General features: G+C 43.0%; 1 protein-coding gene across 6 annotated transcripts in view; it reads left to right on the top strand.

The window, feature by feature from the left end:
- UBE2E3 (ubiquitin conjugating enzyme E2 E3) overlaps positions 1-7,442 on the top strand; it is a 61,062-nt gene extending 53,620 nt beyond the window's left edge. For all 6 annotated transcript variants that reach the window (XR_013953995.1, XM_080601090.1, XM_080601093.1 and 3 more), the window contains 3 exons: positions 1,527-1,659; positions 3,416-3,563; positions 4,929-7,442. Coding sequence is in view for 5 of the 6 variants with exons in the window: in XM_080601090.1 (XP_080457216.1) it covers positions 1,527-1,659; positions 3,416-3,563; positions 4,929-5,026 (379 nt within the window). In the remaining variant the exon portion in view is untranslated. The remainder of the gene's footprint in view (positions 1-1,526; positions 1,660-3,415; positions 3,564-4,928) is intronic.
- The last annotated feature ends 8,726 nt before the right edge of the window (positions 7,443-16,168 follow it).

Here is a 16,168-nt window from a genome sequence, read left to right as displayed (position 1 = left end):
GCAACAGTTTAGACATTTAGTACATGAAGCAGACACAAGAAAAAAAATACATTATGGGAAATTATGAATTGAAAGGCAATTCCTAATCAAAATCAGCTTTTGGTCATTTCTTGAATATGATCTTAATGAAAAAGTAGCCAAATTTTTGATGGGGGAATAGTAGATGCGTAGTGCAGACTGCTCATATTCCTTTTCTCTGATGAATGTCTCCACATGTTTGGCTACGTAGTAAGGATGAGTGTCCAACACGCCATGTTGTAGACTGCAGCCAGCCAAATGCGCAAGACGACATGACACGGGAAGAGCCTTAACACTAGGAAGGCTCCTCTGCGTGTTGAGCAGCGCCAGAAACACAGACTTGCTGCCTGCAGCTTAGTACCCTGCTCCATGCGCAATCACATGTGACAGTCCTCAGCGCCTGTTCCATGGACCACAGAGGGAGAGAGGGAGTCCAAGACAAGGACACTTCACCATGTGTCTGCAATGTGTAGGTAGTGCCTGGGAGGCTGCGAGGCACGGAGGATTGAAAGGATCTTCTACGCTGCCGGGTTATTGACTTGTCTGTTTGGGTGTGATGGACCTACAGTGCCTCCGTGAGCTCAGCCGTGTTATTGTCTGCAGCAGTCAGCTTGGTTCTCAGCAGTTTGGATTCAAGGCTTTTTTTTGTGGGAGCTTAGTTTAGTTTTTACACTGAGAGTTGCTTACAGAAATTAGATTCTGCTTTGATTTTTTTTGGCTACTGTGTTATAATAGCATGAAGTACAGTCTCTCAGAAGTCAAGAAACTACTTGTTCATTATCCCTCCTTTCAAAGGTTTAATTAATTATAGAACAACCCTTTCACTAGTGAGAAATGTGTTCAGTATGGTACTTAAAATAAACTGTTTTTGGCTAGTTGTCTAAATGCTGATAGCCCGGAGGCATAATACACATATCTTCTGAACGAAACTTTTGCATTGACAGCGTTGTAAGAAGCTCAATTCCAGCTTACTTAAACCTGCCTCTCCCATCCCCAGTTGGAAAAGAGTGTTGCATTTCACTCTGTAGCATGTGAAAAAAGTGGGAATAAAAGTGTATCAATATATTTGTAGGTTACGTTTTGTATGAAAATGTGATCAATTTAATACCTGGAGAAGATGAGTGTGGTTGAGATACACAACTCCTTTCATGCAGGGATATCATGTCATTGGAAAAATACAATGTAAAAGCTCAGAGCATACTACATGCTTGAGGAAACAGATGTGGGGGAGTGTTTTGGACTGACAGTCCAGCTGCTCATGGGTTCTCCATTCTATGTCCAGAGGCATGAGAGCCCAGGGGCAGCGGAGTGCCCAGCTACTGTGTCTGTTTAAAACAATGAGCCCCCTGAAATCAATTGGAAATCAAGCAGATGTTGAAGATATGCCAGTGGCTAGTATTAAACAAAACAAAATGAATATAGAAGGAAATCCATAAAATACCTGTCTCAGAGGTAGATCTGACACTCTTTTTTATCTTCTCTCTCTCCTTTCCTCTTCTTTTACGCAGTGCCGGCCCTAAAGGAGATAACATTTATGAATGGAGATCAACTATACTTGGACCTCCGGGTTCTGTATATGAAGGGGGCGTTTTTTTCCTGGATATCACATTTTCATCTGACTATCCATTCAAGCCACCAAAGGTAAGGGTAAGGTTTTCATTGTGTTTGGTTTTTTAACATATGAGAAGAATTTAACTTGTAGTAGGTGAGTACTCAGCACCTTCTGAAAATCAAAAATTTTATGGTCACTTGAAAACTACAGAGTTCAAAATCTTGGCTTGCAATTTCAGCAAATCACGTCTAATTTATTTCCTGATTTCCACAATGAATACTGATTTCCAAGCCTTACCCAGTAATAAATGACATAATAATTCTGATCAAGAATAAAGATACAAGAGACTACTTTTAATAGAAGACAGCACAAGACCTTCTTATGCTTCCTTCATCTCGTTCCAGCTACTAAAGTATATGTAAAAGAAACATTTTTCTATTATAAACCAGATTCTATATTATACATTTGTGCATTAGTGTTAGCAAAATAACAGAAAGATAAAAAGAAATAACATTAGACAGACAGCTAAAGTATTATATTGTGACATGGAGTTGAGTAAATTATTGTGATGACTTCCATTATTGTAGAATGTCAAAATATTTACTACTTGTTAGATCAGCAGCCTTGTTCGATAGTATTTTTCAGCAAAATTTCTTTTTATAAAATGAAACCAATATTAACTTTAATTAAAGTTTAATTTCCTCGCTTAGAATTGGTACGGTCATTTAAGAAATCATAATTTCCTAACAGGTGTCAAAGAAGTTAGAGGTTGTTCCCTTTTCCCCTCCCTTAATGCCAAATTACAAATCTTGACCAGGGCACCCAAAAGGACGCTGCTGACATTCACAAACCGTAAATACATTCTGTCACGCAGCATTTCTACAGCTTGTGGTTCTTGTGACTGTAACATTTGTTATTGTAAATCCAGTATCTTTTCCATTCCCAAAAGGATTACAGTATAAAGAATAATACATCCTCTTATGTATTTCACACTTGCCTGAAACTTAAAAAATTTAGTGTTCTTTAATGATGTTATAATGAAGTGATGCAGAGATTTAGACAAATTCCTCATAATTTTTTTTAAGAGTTCGGTCATTTTTGAACATTCAGTAGTTTCAGAAGCCATCATGGATTTTTTCCCCCTTTCAGACATGTGAAAAAGAAAATTTTCCTCATCTTGTGCTGTATATAATTAAGGCACTTAAATGTTTCAAACTTTTTATTTGTGCAGAATAATACATATTTTACCGATATTAGTATGAAATAATGCAAAAATGAGGATGGTGTTAGTTAGAGAGGTAGTGTTGTTTTAGATGTGTATTATATCCTGCCTAATGAAAAGGTACGGCGAAGATTTCATTGCTAATTTGGACATGAATATTATAGCATTCCAATTTTAAATATTCCTTTTTGTGGTCTATATTTGGGCTTTTGAAAGAAAGTAAAAGATCAGCTAATACGGCACATGCAGTCAAGTTCTAACTACTTCTTCACCTTCAATAACCTCAGTAAAGTTTTGTCTGTGATCAGACAGTTCTTGACATGCGATGTGTGCATGAGCCTAGCATCCAGTACTACAAAGTAGGTCCTAATTTTTGTGGGTACCCGACAAAGGGCTTGTGTGAGAGCAGTCTGTGCACTGAAGATCTTGGTAGGCTTCTTAAAAGTAGCCATGACTACAATAAATGTGCAATTTTCTGTTCCAGAATGTTGCCTTAGAAAATGAGCGGAGAGGAGCTGCCTCCCCAGAAGCTCCGCAGCTCAGGGAGTGCCACTCAGGGACTAGGGGCAGCATTCCTAGGCAACACTGAATGACTTTTTCTGTCTCTTTTGCTGCAATTCTAGGTTACTTTCCGTACCAGAATTTATCACTGCAACATCAACAGTCAAGGAGTCATCTGTCTGGATATCCTGAAGGACAACTGGAGCCCTGCTTTGACTATTTCAAAGGTCCTGCTGTCTATTTGTTCTCTTTTGACAGACTGCAACCCGGGTAAGGAGCTGATAGTTCTGGGCATCCACTCTTAGTCGTTTGAATTATTTGCCATGGAATATATTTTGTATATTTGATTATATTTAGATTGAATCAAAGTTATTATTTTTAAAATCACGGCTGAAACACTCCTGCTTGGATACAGTCCCACATTTAATGGTGCTTCTCAGTCCTGTGATCCAACAGCATTAAGCCCATTTATTTCAAATGTGTGGTGGAGAAAATGAAGTCAGTGTCTTTGAAGGTCTATATCCTAAAGGCTGTAGCAAATGAGTGGTAGATCCAGGAGTACAGCAAAGTCCTCTGAATTACAAACCCATAAATCATTCAGGTTGGAAGGGGGCCGCAGGAAGTCCCTTTGTCTTAGGACAGCAATTGAAATGTTTCATCTTGCCAATGTGCAGGTGACAAGGTTTAGGGAGATACTACGTTTTTCAGAGAGAGTTCCTTATTCCTGCTGGGAGGGGAAGAACTCCACTGGCATCTGTAAAATTCTCAGGAACATCTGTATGACCAGTGCCACTGTGCTATGAATGCTAATTGCCTTCGGTCAGCACAGGAACTGAGAGGTAGTGCCAGGATGACAGGTCATTCGCAGGAGGCTGGTAACGAGCAGGGAGAATTAGATTAGCCTCTTTGATACAGAAGTCTGATGACTCTTGACACAGTACAACTGGTGGGTGTATCCTGGAGTTAGGTGCATGGAGCTTTTCAGCTGCAGAGAGTAGGCTCTGCTTACAAGGATCTTGATTTCTTTGAAGTTAAGGAGCTGTATTTTTCTGTGGCCCACCAGGAAATTGTCGCACTTGTCTGTTGTTTCACCACCACCAGCTGGCAGCAAGTCTGTCTGTCCAGGAGATGTTTACCCTCCTTTAGCAGATTAGATCTTCTAAAAAATGGAAGACTTTTTGGGAAGGTTTTTATTTTCAAAACATCAGTTGTTTACAAATATTGAAAAATCGCGCCTGACGAAATGGTATCTGAATTGCTGGTTATCTTACAAAACTTCACACCAAGCCTTTTGTCAGGTTTTGGCTGAAAAGAATAGCTGTGACATTTGAACACAGGTGTCCGCCTGTCACGTGACACACTAATACACAGATAATCAAAACTGATTAAAGCATTTTTCTGTTCACTGTGCTTTGCGTGCTTTCTCTTGGAAACGTCTTGTATGCTAAGAGCCCCACTACATGTCACAGCATTTTCAGGCCTAACAAAGACTATATTTTGGAATAGATTCTGTATTTTAAATCATGGTGGGGTTGGTTGGTTGGTTTTGTTTTGATTTGTTTCGCTTTTTGGTTATTGGGATTTTTTTTTTTATTGTGAAACGGTTTCTAATGCATTTTCTCCTGCCCTTTACAGCTGATCCTCTGGTTGGAAGCATAGCCACTCAGTATCTGACCAACAGAGCAGAACATGACAGGATAGCCAGACAGTGGACCAAGAGATATGCAACATAAACAACAAACTACTTGTGCAGTGTGAAGGTGCAGAAGGCAACTTTACAGTGTGCAACAAATCTTTATAGCCTTTACAATACGGACTTCTGTGTATATGTTATACTGATTCTACTCTGCTTTTATCCTTTTGAAGACTGGGATACTGCCCCCCAAAAAGGTAAATGCTATCAAGAGTAGAAATTTGTAGCTGTAGATTAGTTATGTTTAAAATGCCTACTTGCAAGTCTTGCTTCTTTGGGATATCAAAATGTATTTTGTGATGTACTAAGGATACTGTTCCTGAAGTCAACCAAATATTATAGTGCATTTTAGCCTAATTCATTATCTGTATGAAGTTATTAAAGGTAGCTGTAGATTACTAGGAATTATGTCATTTGTATTAAACCCAGATCTATTTCCAATATGTGGTACATGCTGTTGTGAAAACTGTTTTAACTTTTACCTTTGTCAGTTTGTAATGAAAGGATTTCCTTTTACCCTTTGTAGCTCAGAGAGCACCCAGTGTATCATCTCAAACACAATAAACATGTTCCCCAAGGAGTAGTTTCTTTGTTTTCCTATTTTAAATTAATATTTGAAGAAATTTAATTATAGTAACAAGGCAGGGCCAATGTATCACAGATCCCTGTGGATAATCTTTAAATTAATATACATAAGCAAAGGCTTGCTATTAAATGTTTAATGCACCTGTGGATTGTTTAAGTTTTCCCTGTTTGTTTTTGTTTTGTTTTGTTTTTACAGAACAAGTGTCATTTCTACAATTTCCTTAAATTTAATACTGCTCAGCTGTTTCTCAAGTTGGAATGAGAGCATTGCATATGCTTCCTCCAAAAGCTAATGTAGCTGGTTGCTTCAGGGCCAGACCTGTTCCTGTAACAGACCGAGTCTTGCTACAAACTCTTTTTGCAGGACCAGGGCCAAGTTACACACAGTCTGGTGCTTTTGTGTCAAAGTAAAGCAAGTCGGACTTGCTCTGGAGAACTACAGTTGTCCATTGAAAATGGTCTTCCAAAGCACGATTAAACACTATCTTGTCTATCCAGAAAAGAAAGGAGTAGAATAAATTTGATTAGATAGTTATAACAGAAAAACAGTTGTGGGGGATATTAACTTTTCTTAGTGAAAATGAAATATGTAAAACTTTTAGACTACTTTTCCCCCTCCCCTCTTCACTTTCTGGCTTGCAAATTTTGTAACATCTGTAAGTAACAAAGATACAGCTTTATAGTACATACAGTAGAGTCACTAATAGTTTTATAATTTAAGCTTTTGTAGGTTACCAGTCACACTATTGATTATACAAAAAGAGATTTGATCCCTTTAAATGATTTTTAAAATTACAATTAATTTTAAACTTCACTGCCTCCCTTACTACCTGGTGTTTTTGGAGATAATGTAGCACTTCCATCAATAAGATGCTCTGCTCACTTAATATATGAAAAACGAATGTTAAGTTTAAATATTAAAGCAATAGAAAAAATGGTAAAGATTAGATCTAAAGTTAGCCATCACTATATAGATCCCTGTTTTTTGTATCACATAACCTTTGACCATGAATTGCCCACCCTACTTTAAATATTTCTACAGATTCCTGAAGGTGGCTTGAAGAACTGCGTATCCCAAATATCTCAACCTAGAAGCCAGTCTCTCTTGATAGCTACAAGATAGCTTTAGAGTTCAGGTTTTAAAGTGCAAAAGGGAATGAGAAACAGGGGATCTGGCAGGTGAATATGCCTAAGTCAGGTAACAGACTAATGCCAGGAGATGAAGTGCTGGAAATCACTGCTGACGGTGACCAGAGTTTCTCATTTTGTCGTTGAACATGTGAGAAATAGCACAGATTGGCAAAGAAACAAGGGGCTATCACATCCGTGTTGGACATCTACAGACTGCTCACTGCTGTCCACTAGTGCACTGGTGTGTTATGCAGTGCTCGTATACCACTCCAGTGACTTTCCAGTGAGGAGCAAACTGTGTATTTCACATGCTAACTATGTTGCCTACAGAATTTACAGATATTTATATCATAAAATATTATGGTATAAAAATACTGGTTTTATTTTAATTTTAATGTATTTTGTTTTTGTATTGTACTGACAACTTCAAAGACCTAGGTGTACAAGTGGGATGCCTTGTTAGCGTTGCCCCATCTTGCCTTCCTTGCAATTGGATCCTTTACACTGAATTCCCATCCTTTTTTTTTTTGTTGGTTTGTCATGATTCTGTTCTTTTTTAATGTAGGTTTTTTTTGTGTGTAAATTTTATATTTACTGAAGTAAAGGTTGTTTTTGTGTAAACATTTAAACTTAAAAAAAAAAAAGAAAAGCTAATTTTGTTTCTCAAGTTCTCTCTGCTAAACCATGCAGTAGAAAGAAATTTGTATTGTTAAATAAATCAATTAGTTGTTAAATGCGAATGTGTGTCTGTTTTCATGGGGAAGAGATAAATCGCTGCCTGAAATATATCCAAAATGCCAGTTGCAAAGAGCATCTGGTGTTTTCAAACCGTTTCCTTTCCTGGCTGTGCCAGGGTAAATGTCGGACACTACCCCGTCACAGAGCTGATCCTGTTTTACAGTTCAATTTTTCAGGTCCATCTTCTATCACCCATCACCAGGCTATGTATTCAGGGGAATGCAAATTTAAATGATACATTTAAATAAACCACACGCCCCCTCTTGCCCTCCGCTTTGGATTGGCCTTTGGATTGGCCTTTGGCTCGCACTTGCTGATCTGCATTTGAGGCCCGTAGCTGGGGAGGGAAAGGAGTCACCCAGGGCCAGAAAGCTTCAAGTAGCCAGCGCAATGGGCTGGGCTGGCCCAGCCTTGCAAGGGGAGCAGGAACCGAGTCAGCTGGGGGCTGTGCTCTGCGCCCCCCTTCCTCTGGGGGAAGGGGAACGTGGCCCCACGATGCTGCCCAGCAGCCCGTGCCCCGTGTGGGATGTTCTGGGGCAGTGGACAGTGTTAGCATGAAGATCAAGCTCTGGATGCTTACATGAAAGCAAGAAGGCCTGCGTGGGCATCCTGAACCATGCAGCTTCAAAGGACTGCAAGGCTGGCCTGACTGGATGCAACTGGGCCATGAAATGGCATTGCATATTCAGCCCATGCTACAGACAGGGAAACATGCACTGGAGAGCCCAGCACTGCCTCGCTTACATTATCCCTTTAACCTCTGCACGGTGGCACTGCTTGCATTGGTATCACGCTGTAGCTCCTGGGGCAGACACCAGCTCACCTTCCCTCCCTGGCCACTCAGGCTGGAGGTGGCTGCAGAGGAGCCCAAGACCACAGGAGAGATCAGAGTCAAATGTGTGCTAAAGGGAGGAGTAAGACAAGCACAACTGCTTGTACTACAGCCTGACCTTGCTGAAATGTTGATGATAATTAGATACATTTAGCTGTGGCTTAGGTGGAAGAGCAGATAATGAACTTGGCAAGTGACTGCTGAAATGTTCGCAGTGCTTACAGGCTTTTGCTTTTCTATTCCTAAAGAGGGAAACCTGCTCTAGCTTGTTTTCCCCGAGTTCTCTGTGTGCATCTCTGCAGAGCAGTACTGTGAGTAGCTCTGTCACTGGGTAAAAGAGAAAGCATCTGCTGTGGCAAGAGTTGGGGAGATCCTTAATAACAAAAGCTGCCAGGATTAGGTAGAATAAGAGGAGTAGTATGAAAAATATACATATCTCATTCCCTCATGGTGACTACATCCAAGCACAGGCTCTGCATCTACAGTGATGGAAGATGTTGTGGGACCACGTGCATGGGTAACACGCGTATGTTGTCTCTCATTGTTGTTGCCCTTGCTCTTCTCCTCCAGGCAATGTGTTGACAGCCCTTTCTATGTACTGTTTCCCAGCACTGGGAAGCATTTTGTAACTTTACTGTCTAAGATAAACATATCTTTGCATGATCCTAAATTGTTACTCTCCACAACATTCTTTGATAGTGAATGCTAAAGTTCAGTTACAAACTGTGTAAAAAATACTGTTTGTTATGTGATTTTTTCATTTAACCTGCTCATTAACATTTTATGTCACCTAGTTTTGTACTGTGAGAAATAATGAATAATTGCATCTGTTCTCCTCCTTGATCCCATTTATGATTTTATCTATCATCATTATTATCAGCCTCTAGTAACCACTTTTTCCAGACTCAAAAGTCCTCATTTATTTAATCTCTCCCTGTACGAAGGTATTCTGACCATCCTGGTCACCCTTGTCTGAGCAGTTTGTAATTCTGCTCCAGCTAACTTAAGGGACTGAGAGCTGTGCATTGCCTGCAAAAGGTGAACTCAGTTCATCCAGAATCGTGTGTTCTGCTTTGGTCTGATTGCCTAGTAATTCTTACTGCTCTGTTTTCCTTGTTGACCACTGTTTATTGCTTAGTTAATGTTTTCATTAAGCTATGTTCAGAATCTCTCTTTCTGAGCAATAGATAGTTTACCCCTCTATGTAGGTCTAACAAATGTGTCTTTCCCAACATCCACTGCTTGGTATCATCACTGAACTCATCTGTGATCTAATCTCCCCATTCTCAGCATCATGAAATCCTTTACGACACTTCGCAGTCAGCTTCAGTTTAGCCTGCCTTGCATATTGGCTCTCCGCGCGCGGTGCTTATGATAGGGGTAGGAGGTAACAGCAAAAGTAACAGCAAAGTGCACTGGACGGGTCTGTCTGCCAAGAAGTGATGGGTCCCCGAGGACAAATTATCATCTGGCTTCTGAATGGCACAAATGAAAGCAGCTGCCAACTGTTTTCATCAGGCTGGGCTTTGTCTCCCTCTACAGAACAAATGTCAGGTCATTATTTAAAGCGGATCTCAGAGCGGGTACATTTTCCAGAGTGCTGAATGAGCTGTCATCCTAGAGATTAGTTTTCTGGGCTATCATATAGGTAGACAGGGGTGAATCTCAAATCTTGGGGGAGACCATCCTTCTGAATGTAGCAACTGGATGTATCTCTGAAGCGTACGGGTGGGTTAGAAACCTGCAGCCTAACACTCGTTCAAGGGAATGGGCAGCAGCAAAGGGGCTGGAAATGGAGAGGCACCCAGGGGAAGGTGAATGAAGTTGTTAAAATGCAGGGGCGCGTGATGGCCTTGCTTGTACTGAGGAAGGCAGCCTCTCATGAGTGCAGACATCTGTGGCTGTGTGTATGTATTCCAGCATTTGAACCTGTCTTGACAGGTGAAAATTTGGGCCAAGCTGGGACCCTGCTGGCTGCATGCTCAAGGAACAGGATACCAGTGTGTGTGGTTTGTGATTTACAGGTGGTGGAATTAAGGTGACAAATTATTTTAAACTTTTCAGTTTCTGAAGGTAAACATTAACACACCCTATTCTTTTCCACTATTGCATGGGTGTCTCTGTTAGCTGTGAAGCTAACATGCTGTCTTCTCACCGTTGGGATGATTAGTTATTATACATAAGCAACATTTTTCATCCTATTCACTGTTGGTTGTTGCCGCTTCCAGCCGAATTGTTTCATAAATGTGGCCTTAATGAGGAACTGAAAACACCGAGGTATCATTTAAGCTCCATTCAGATTTAGTCAATATTTTACTGTACTATGGACTGAATTACCTTTCCTAAAGTACAAGTAAGAACTAAATCACGCAGCAGCTCTTCTGGAAGACCGCGCTATGAGCACGTCTGTCACCTAGGCCAGCTCCACATCAGTAAATCATGTATTTTACCACCATTTTCTTTTACCTGCTACATAATACTTGATGCAAGCCTTTCTACAGGGTCAAACGGAACCAAAGGCAGGAGCTGAGGCGGGCTGGGCCGCGCGGAGCGGAGGGGAGCGGAAGGGGAAGGCCCGCTAGGTGTCAGTGCAGCCCCGGCTAGAGGGAAGGGCCGCGCTGTCGGCTGGGCGCCGCTAGCGGCGAAGGGAGCGCGGCCGATAGGCAACAGGGCTCTGGGGGCGTGAAAGGGGGCGACAGCCGGGCCCAGCTGCCCCGGGCGGGACGCGGGGACGGCGGGGCCGGGCCCCGCCTGTGAGGCAGCGCCGCTGGCGGGCGGGTGCCGCCGTGCCCCGGCGCTGAGGGCGCTGCCGCCCGCTGCCTTCGGGAGCCCCGGACCCGGCCCGCTTCGTGGCGCTGCCCCGAGCTCCCTGGGCGCCAGGGCCGGCTTCTGGAGGAGTTTAACTTCTGCCGAAGTTAAATCTCTGCGGATGGGCGGGTACAGCCCAGATGGAGTGAAATGCCGTGTTTTGTTTCTGTTTGCCTTCTTAGATTAAACATTATGGTCCTGACATTTGGAAGTCCGTCGTCTTCTTATAAACCATACTCATTCATAAGTCCCACTCTGAAATTAGGCTGAGCAGACAGCTGGTTGTCTTTAAATAACAAAGGATTTGGATGTATCATAGAATCATAGATTCATAGAACCATTAAAGTTGGAAAAGACCTTCATGATCATCTAATCCAGCCATCCCTCTACTACCAATGTCACCCACTAAACCATGTCCCTAAGTGCCAGGTCCAACCTTTCCTTAAACACCCCCAGGGACGGTGACTCCACCACCTCCCTGGGCAACCTGTCCCAATGCCTGACTACTCTTTCTGAGAAGAAATGTCTCCTGATTTCCAACCTAAACCTCCCCTGGCACAACTTGAGGCCATTGCCTGTTGTCCTATCACCAGTTATCTGTGAGAAGAGGCCGACCCCCAGCTCCCCACACCTTCCTTTCAGGTAGGTGTAGAGAGCAATAAGGTCTCCCCTGAGCCTCCTCTTCTCCAGACTAAACAACCCCAGTTCCCTCAGCCGCTCCTCACAGGACTTGTGCTCCAGGCTCTTCCCCAGCTTCGCGGCCCTTCTCTGGACACGTTCTGGGGCCTCAGTGTCCTTCTTGTAGTGAGGGGCCTAAAGCTGAAAACAGTGCTCGAGGTGAGACCTCACCAGAGCAGAGTACAAGGGAACGATCACCTCCCCGCTCCTGCTGGCTACACTATTCCTGATACAAGCCAGGATGCTGTTGGTCTTCTTGGCCACCTGGGCACACTGCCAGTTCATGTTCAGGCGAGCGTCAACCAACACCCCCAGATTCTTTTCTTCTGCATGGTTTTTGAGCCACTCTGCCCCAAGCCTGTAGCACTGCATGGGGTTGTTGTGGCCAAGTGCAGGACCCAGCCCTTGGCCATGTTGAACCTCATCCCATTGGCCTCTGCCCATCGATCCAACCTGTCCAGGTCCCTCTGCAGGGCCTTCCTACCCTCTGCCATATCAACTTTCTGAGCAAATTCTGTCTGCTCAGAAATAATGTATGGATAAATATTTTAAATCCACCCAATTGCTAATGATTTCCAAGGGCTTTCGTTGAGTGATTAAAGTAGCCATTGATCATTCAGGCCTCAACCTACGCTGTAATTCTGACACTCTGCAAAGAAAGCCATGCGCAAGCAGATTCAGACGGTGTTCAAAGAGAGGCCTCTGCAATTACCATTGGTAACATCAGGTATTGTGTTTGCCTTATTAGATTACATTAGGAACCTGTAGTGAAGCTGTGAAATAGCAGTTGTCCTAAGATGTTTCCCGTGGTAGCATTTTTATTAAAGACAGTTACAGAGCTGTAAACTGCAAAGGCAAACTGATGGGATTTAAGCTTTGAACAGGATGTAGGTCTGCAAATGTGCTGAGAATCCTACAAAATTACTGTCAAGACCCACAGAGGAACCAGTACTTCCTGGCTATGGATTATTTAAACAGTGAACTAGTTGAACATTCCACAGCGGTGCTTAGAAAAATGGCTAAAATTGACCAGTGCTTAACTGCCTTTGGCAGGAGAGTTGGGGTTTTTTGATTTCTCTGTCTTTGTCAGATCTATACCCAGCCACCACCCTTCTGTGTTTTCTCTGTCTTGCTTCCTTTCTTCATTCTTCATGGTTGGATTTAGAATAACAGATTTGTGAAAGGATAAATGGTAAATGTTCATTGTTCTTCAGATTTGGGAAATTTCTTTACATTCAAGCATCTGGGTGGGTCAAATTCAGGATTTGATCTCCACCAGTGCACACCTCCATCTATTCCTACCCCACAAAAGGCTTTTTCCTGCCAGACTAGGCTTCAAGATGGGAGTTTGGCAGAGGCCAGGATCATGGGGAGCTCCCGTGGCACCAAGCTCCCACCCCAGGCACATCACAGCCCATCTGCCCCATCCAGTACAGTGAGGCTTCCTATAGGCAACTGCTACTTCAGGAGAGCCCTTCTTGGTCACTCCTATGTGGTGGTGGACCTCACAGCTGCTTCTTAATCCAGTTGGCCTTCGGGAGCCTTCAAACTTTCATTTACAAGGGGAACCACCAAGAGAGGAGGTATAATGTGTAGCGCAGCCTGATTTATTTGTATAACAGCAGTTATCCAGAGCAAAGCACCCTGTAAAATGACACTCAAAAAAAAAAAAAAAAAAAGCTAGAAGCTTAATCTAAAACTACTAGACCAATTTGAAAACAGTGACAATCTAGTCCTCAGTATTCAACCAAGCTCTTCAGAGGAAGGGGGAGGATGAGGACTTTACAGTGTCCTGAAACCCCACGATTTGGGAAAAGTTGAGCTCTGGGAGAAGGAAAGATACAAAGGTCCCAGAGGATATTCCCTGTGCTATGCCCTGCTAGAACTGACTTTAACTGTGAGGATCTGGCTGTCTCTTGGAATCTAAGATTTAAGATTTTTTGTTTCATTGCAGAAAACTAAAGGATCGAACTTGCTGTTTTCAGGTCTTGCCCCTGTTTCATTCTTTCTTCCATCTTAAGCATATGGTAGCTTTTGCTGTCCCGCTTGTGCTGCCGCACCAGCGACTGCTGTTATGTGCCATGGTTAAGGACGCACAGAGAAAGCAGCTTTGGGAGCTGCTTCTGCTGGTTTAAGAACAACCGAGGTGCTGCAAGTGCCAAGCAGGCTGCAGGCACCAGGCGAGCACACCTAGCTCGTGGCCTAGGTAACATGCCCCAGCTCTAAAGATTTTTCTTCCCAGACCACCCTTCCAAACCTTGCTATTGCTTTCTTTTCCTAAAAGGGTTTGGAAAGAAGAAGTGATTTCTGTCACTTTGTTATTACGAAAGACTGGCTAATATGAATCTAGGGGTTCAGCCTTGAATTAATATAAGGTTAACGTTCACAGCAGCTGAGTGATGGGGAAGCAGAAGTGTCTCTGGCTTACGCTGGCATGCAGAAGATCTCTGGAGGCCATCGCACTGGCAAGAATTATTGCCTGAAGGGCAATTACATTGGCAAGCCTCAGCTGGAGCACCGTGCACCCTACTTTCTCACCTCATCATGCCAATTCATGCCGCCAGCTTTGTTCTGACACCCATCCTCTATCAGAGGAGCAGGTGGCGAGGAGCCAGCCATGCTCAGCATGGGGCTGCTCCATGGAGAGCCGGCAGCTGAGGGCCAACTCAGAAATCCAGCACAATGCACAGGGCAGAAACAAAGCCTAACTGCAAAACGAGAAACCAAAATCTTGGACTGGCCTGCAAGACATATCTGGTAAGCAAGAGGAGCGAGGCAGTGGGAGAGGAGAAGACAAAGCCAGCATGCTGGAGGTAGGCCTGATTGGTGGCAAATGAGCAGATGGACGGCGCTCCTCAGCCTTCTCCCAGGGAGAGGGATGGCAATTTGATTGCTGGACAAAAGACGTGTACAGGAAGGTGCTGATCTCCCTGCCCCAGCTGCCTTCTGAGGCGCCTTTCATCGCTCTTACCACGTTGGGTCAGGGCTGGGCTGGGAGAGGGACAAAGCCTAGCACTGAAAACACAAATACTGCAGCCCTGCCTGTTGCAGGCAAATTCTGCCTCTGCAGAACTACTCTGTCATAGGGCCTAAAATAAACTTCTGTTCAGCATCCGTACTGGATCACCAGAAACCAAGACATATTTGGAAAAAGAAAATAAAAAAAGAAATACATGAAAATGAAGAAGCCTGTTCACAGTACCCTAGCAGTACATTCAAAGGAATAAAATCATTGTAAGCAGACTGGAAAGTATTTAAAGAAGCCCATTTCTGCAGAGAAGGCATATTGGGTCTCAGAGCAAAGCTCTTATCAGGAAAGATTTTTTAAAATATGAAGAAAGAAGCCAGCTACAGGATAAGGCAAGCTAATAAAAGCAAGCAAGAAATAATGGGCTGAACACTAAGGGGACAAAGTTTGCTGCGGATTTGTAGTTATTCAAAGCACGTAGGAGAAACACTGACCATGAAGAACTATCAAAATAACTTAAAGTGACCAGATTTTAAAACAGTCAATAAATTCAATATAATTAAATGTAAAGTGATAAGCAGGAGGAAAAGAGTCTTGCATTATGTACACAATGGGATCTGAGCTCATTCTTTAGCACTCTGAATTCCTCAAACGACGCAGCAGAGAGAGAAGGGCTTTTAATACTTCCAAATTTTTCCTATCTGTTGAAGGTAAAGGCAGGTCTGTACATTAGCATCAACACAAAAGCCTTTGAAATCGAGTCATGTGCTGATAATAGGTTAACATCATAAACTTTTGGAATACAAATTTTGGACATTTTGGTTTAAATATTCTCCTGCAGATTCTCCTGGGATTCCTGTAGGTGGGTCAGTATTGCTATGTTATGCTAACTTCAACATGTACGTTAATCAGTCCCATATTTCCATCTTTTACAAAGTCATAATTGTATTAAACCTGCCAAGGGCCTGGGATACCTCAGGCTATACTGAGAGCAGTGCTCCAAGCTACTGAGCTATTTATCTTTAGTATTACTCAGCAGTTTCAGGAAAAAGACACAGCGAAGGACAAGAAATAGATTTAATGCTGGGCTGATGCAAGCAGTGGTGCAGGTGTTTTAGGAGAGGAGCACTGCTGTTGCAGAGGTGGGAATGATGCTGGCAGAGGAACGAAACTGATACACAGTTCTAAGTACCAGAGACACTCACCATCCATGCAGAGAGCGCTCGTGGCTCTCCACAACACGGAAACACAATGTGGCTCTCTACACTGCTGTCTCTCGAGACAGCAGTGGGTTTCTTCTCCTCTGCCTCACAGGGAAATCCAACTCCTGCCTTTTGCGTGAATTCAGTTACTCCTGCTCCTTCTCTGCATCATGGAGAGCATCCCTCACTGTGACTCAAGTTACCCAATGCCATGTGTCAAAAACACGTTAAACTGAAACA

This window comes from Anser brachyrhynchus (assembly GCF_964034855.1).
Source record: "Anser brachyrhynchus genome assembly, chromosome: 7".
NCBI classification, from domain to species: Eukaryota; Metazoa; Chordata; class Aves; order Anseriformes; family Anatidae; genus Anser; species Anser brachyrhynchus.
The sequence above is the reverse complement of the archived record's forward strand: the minus strand, read 5'-3'. Positions and strand labels throughout refer to the sequence as shown.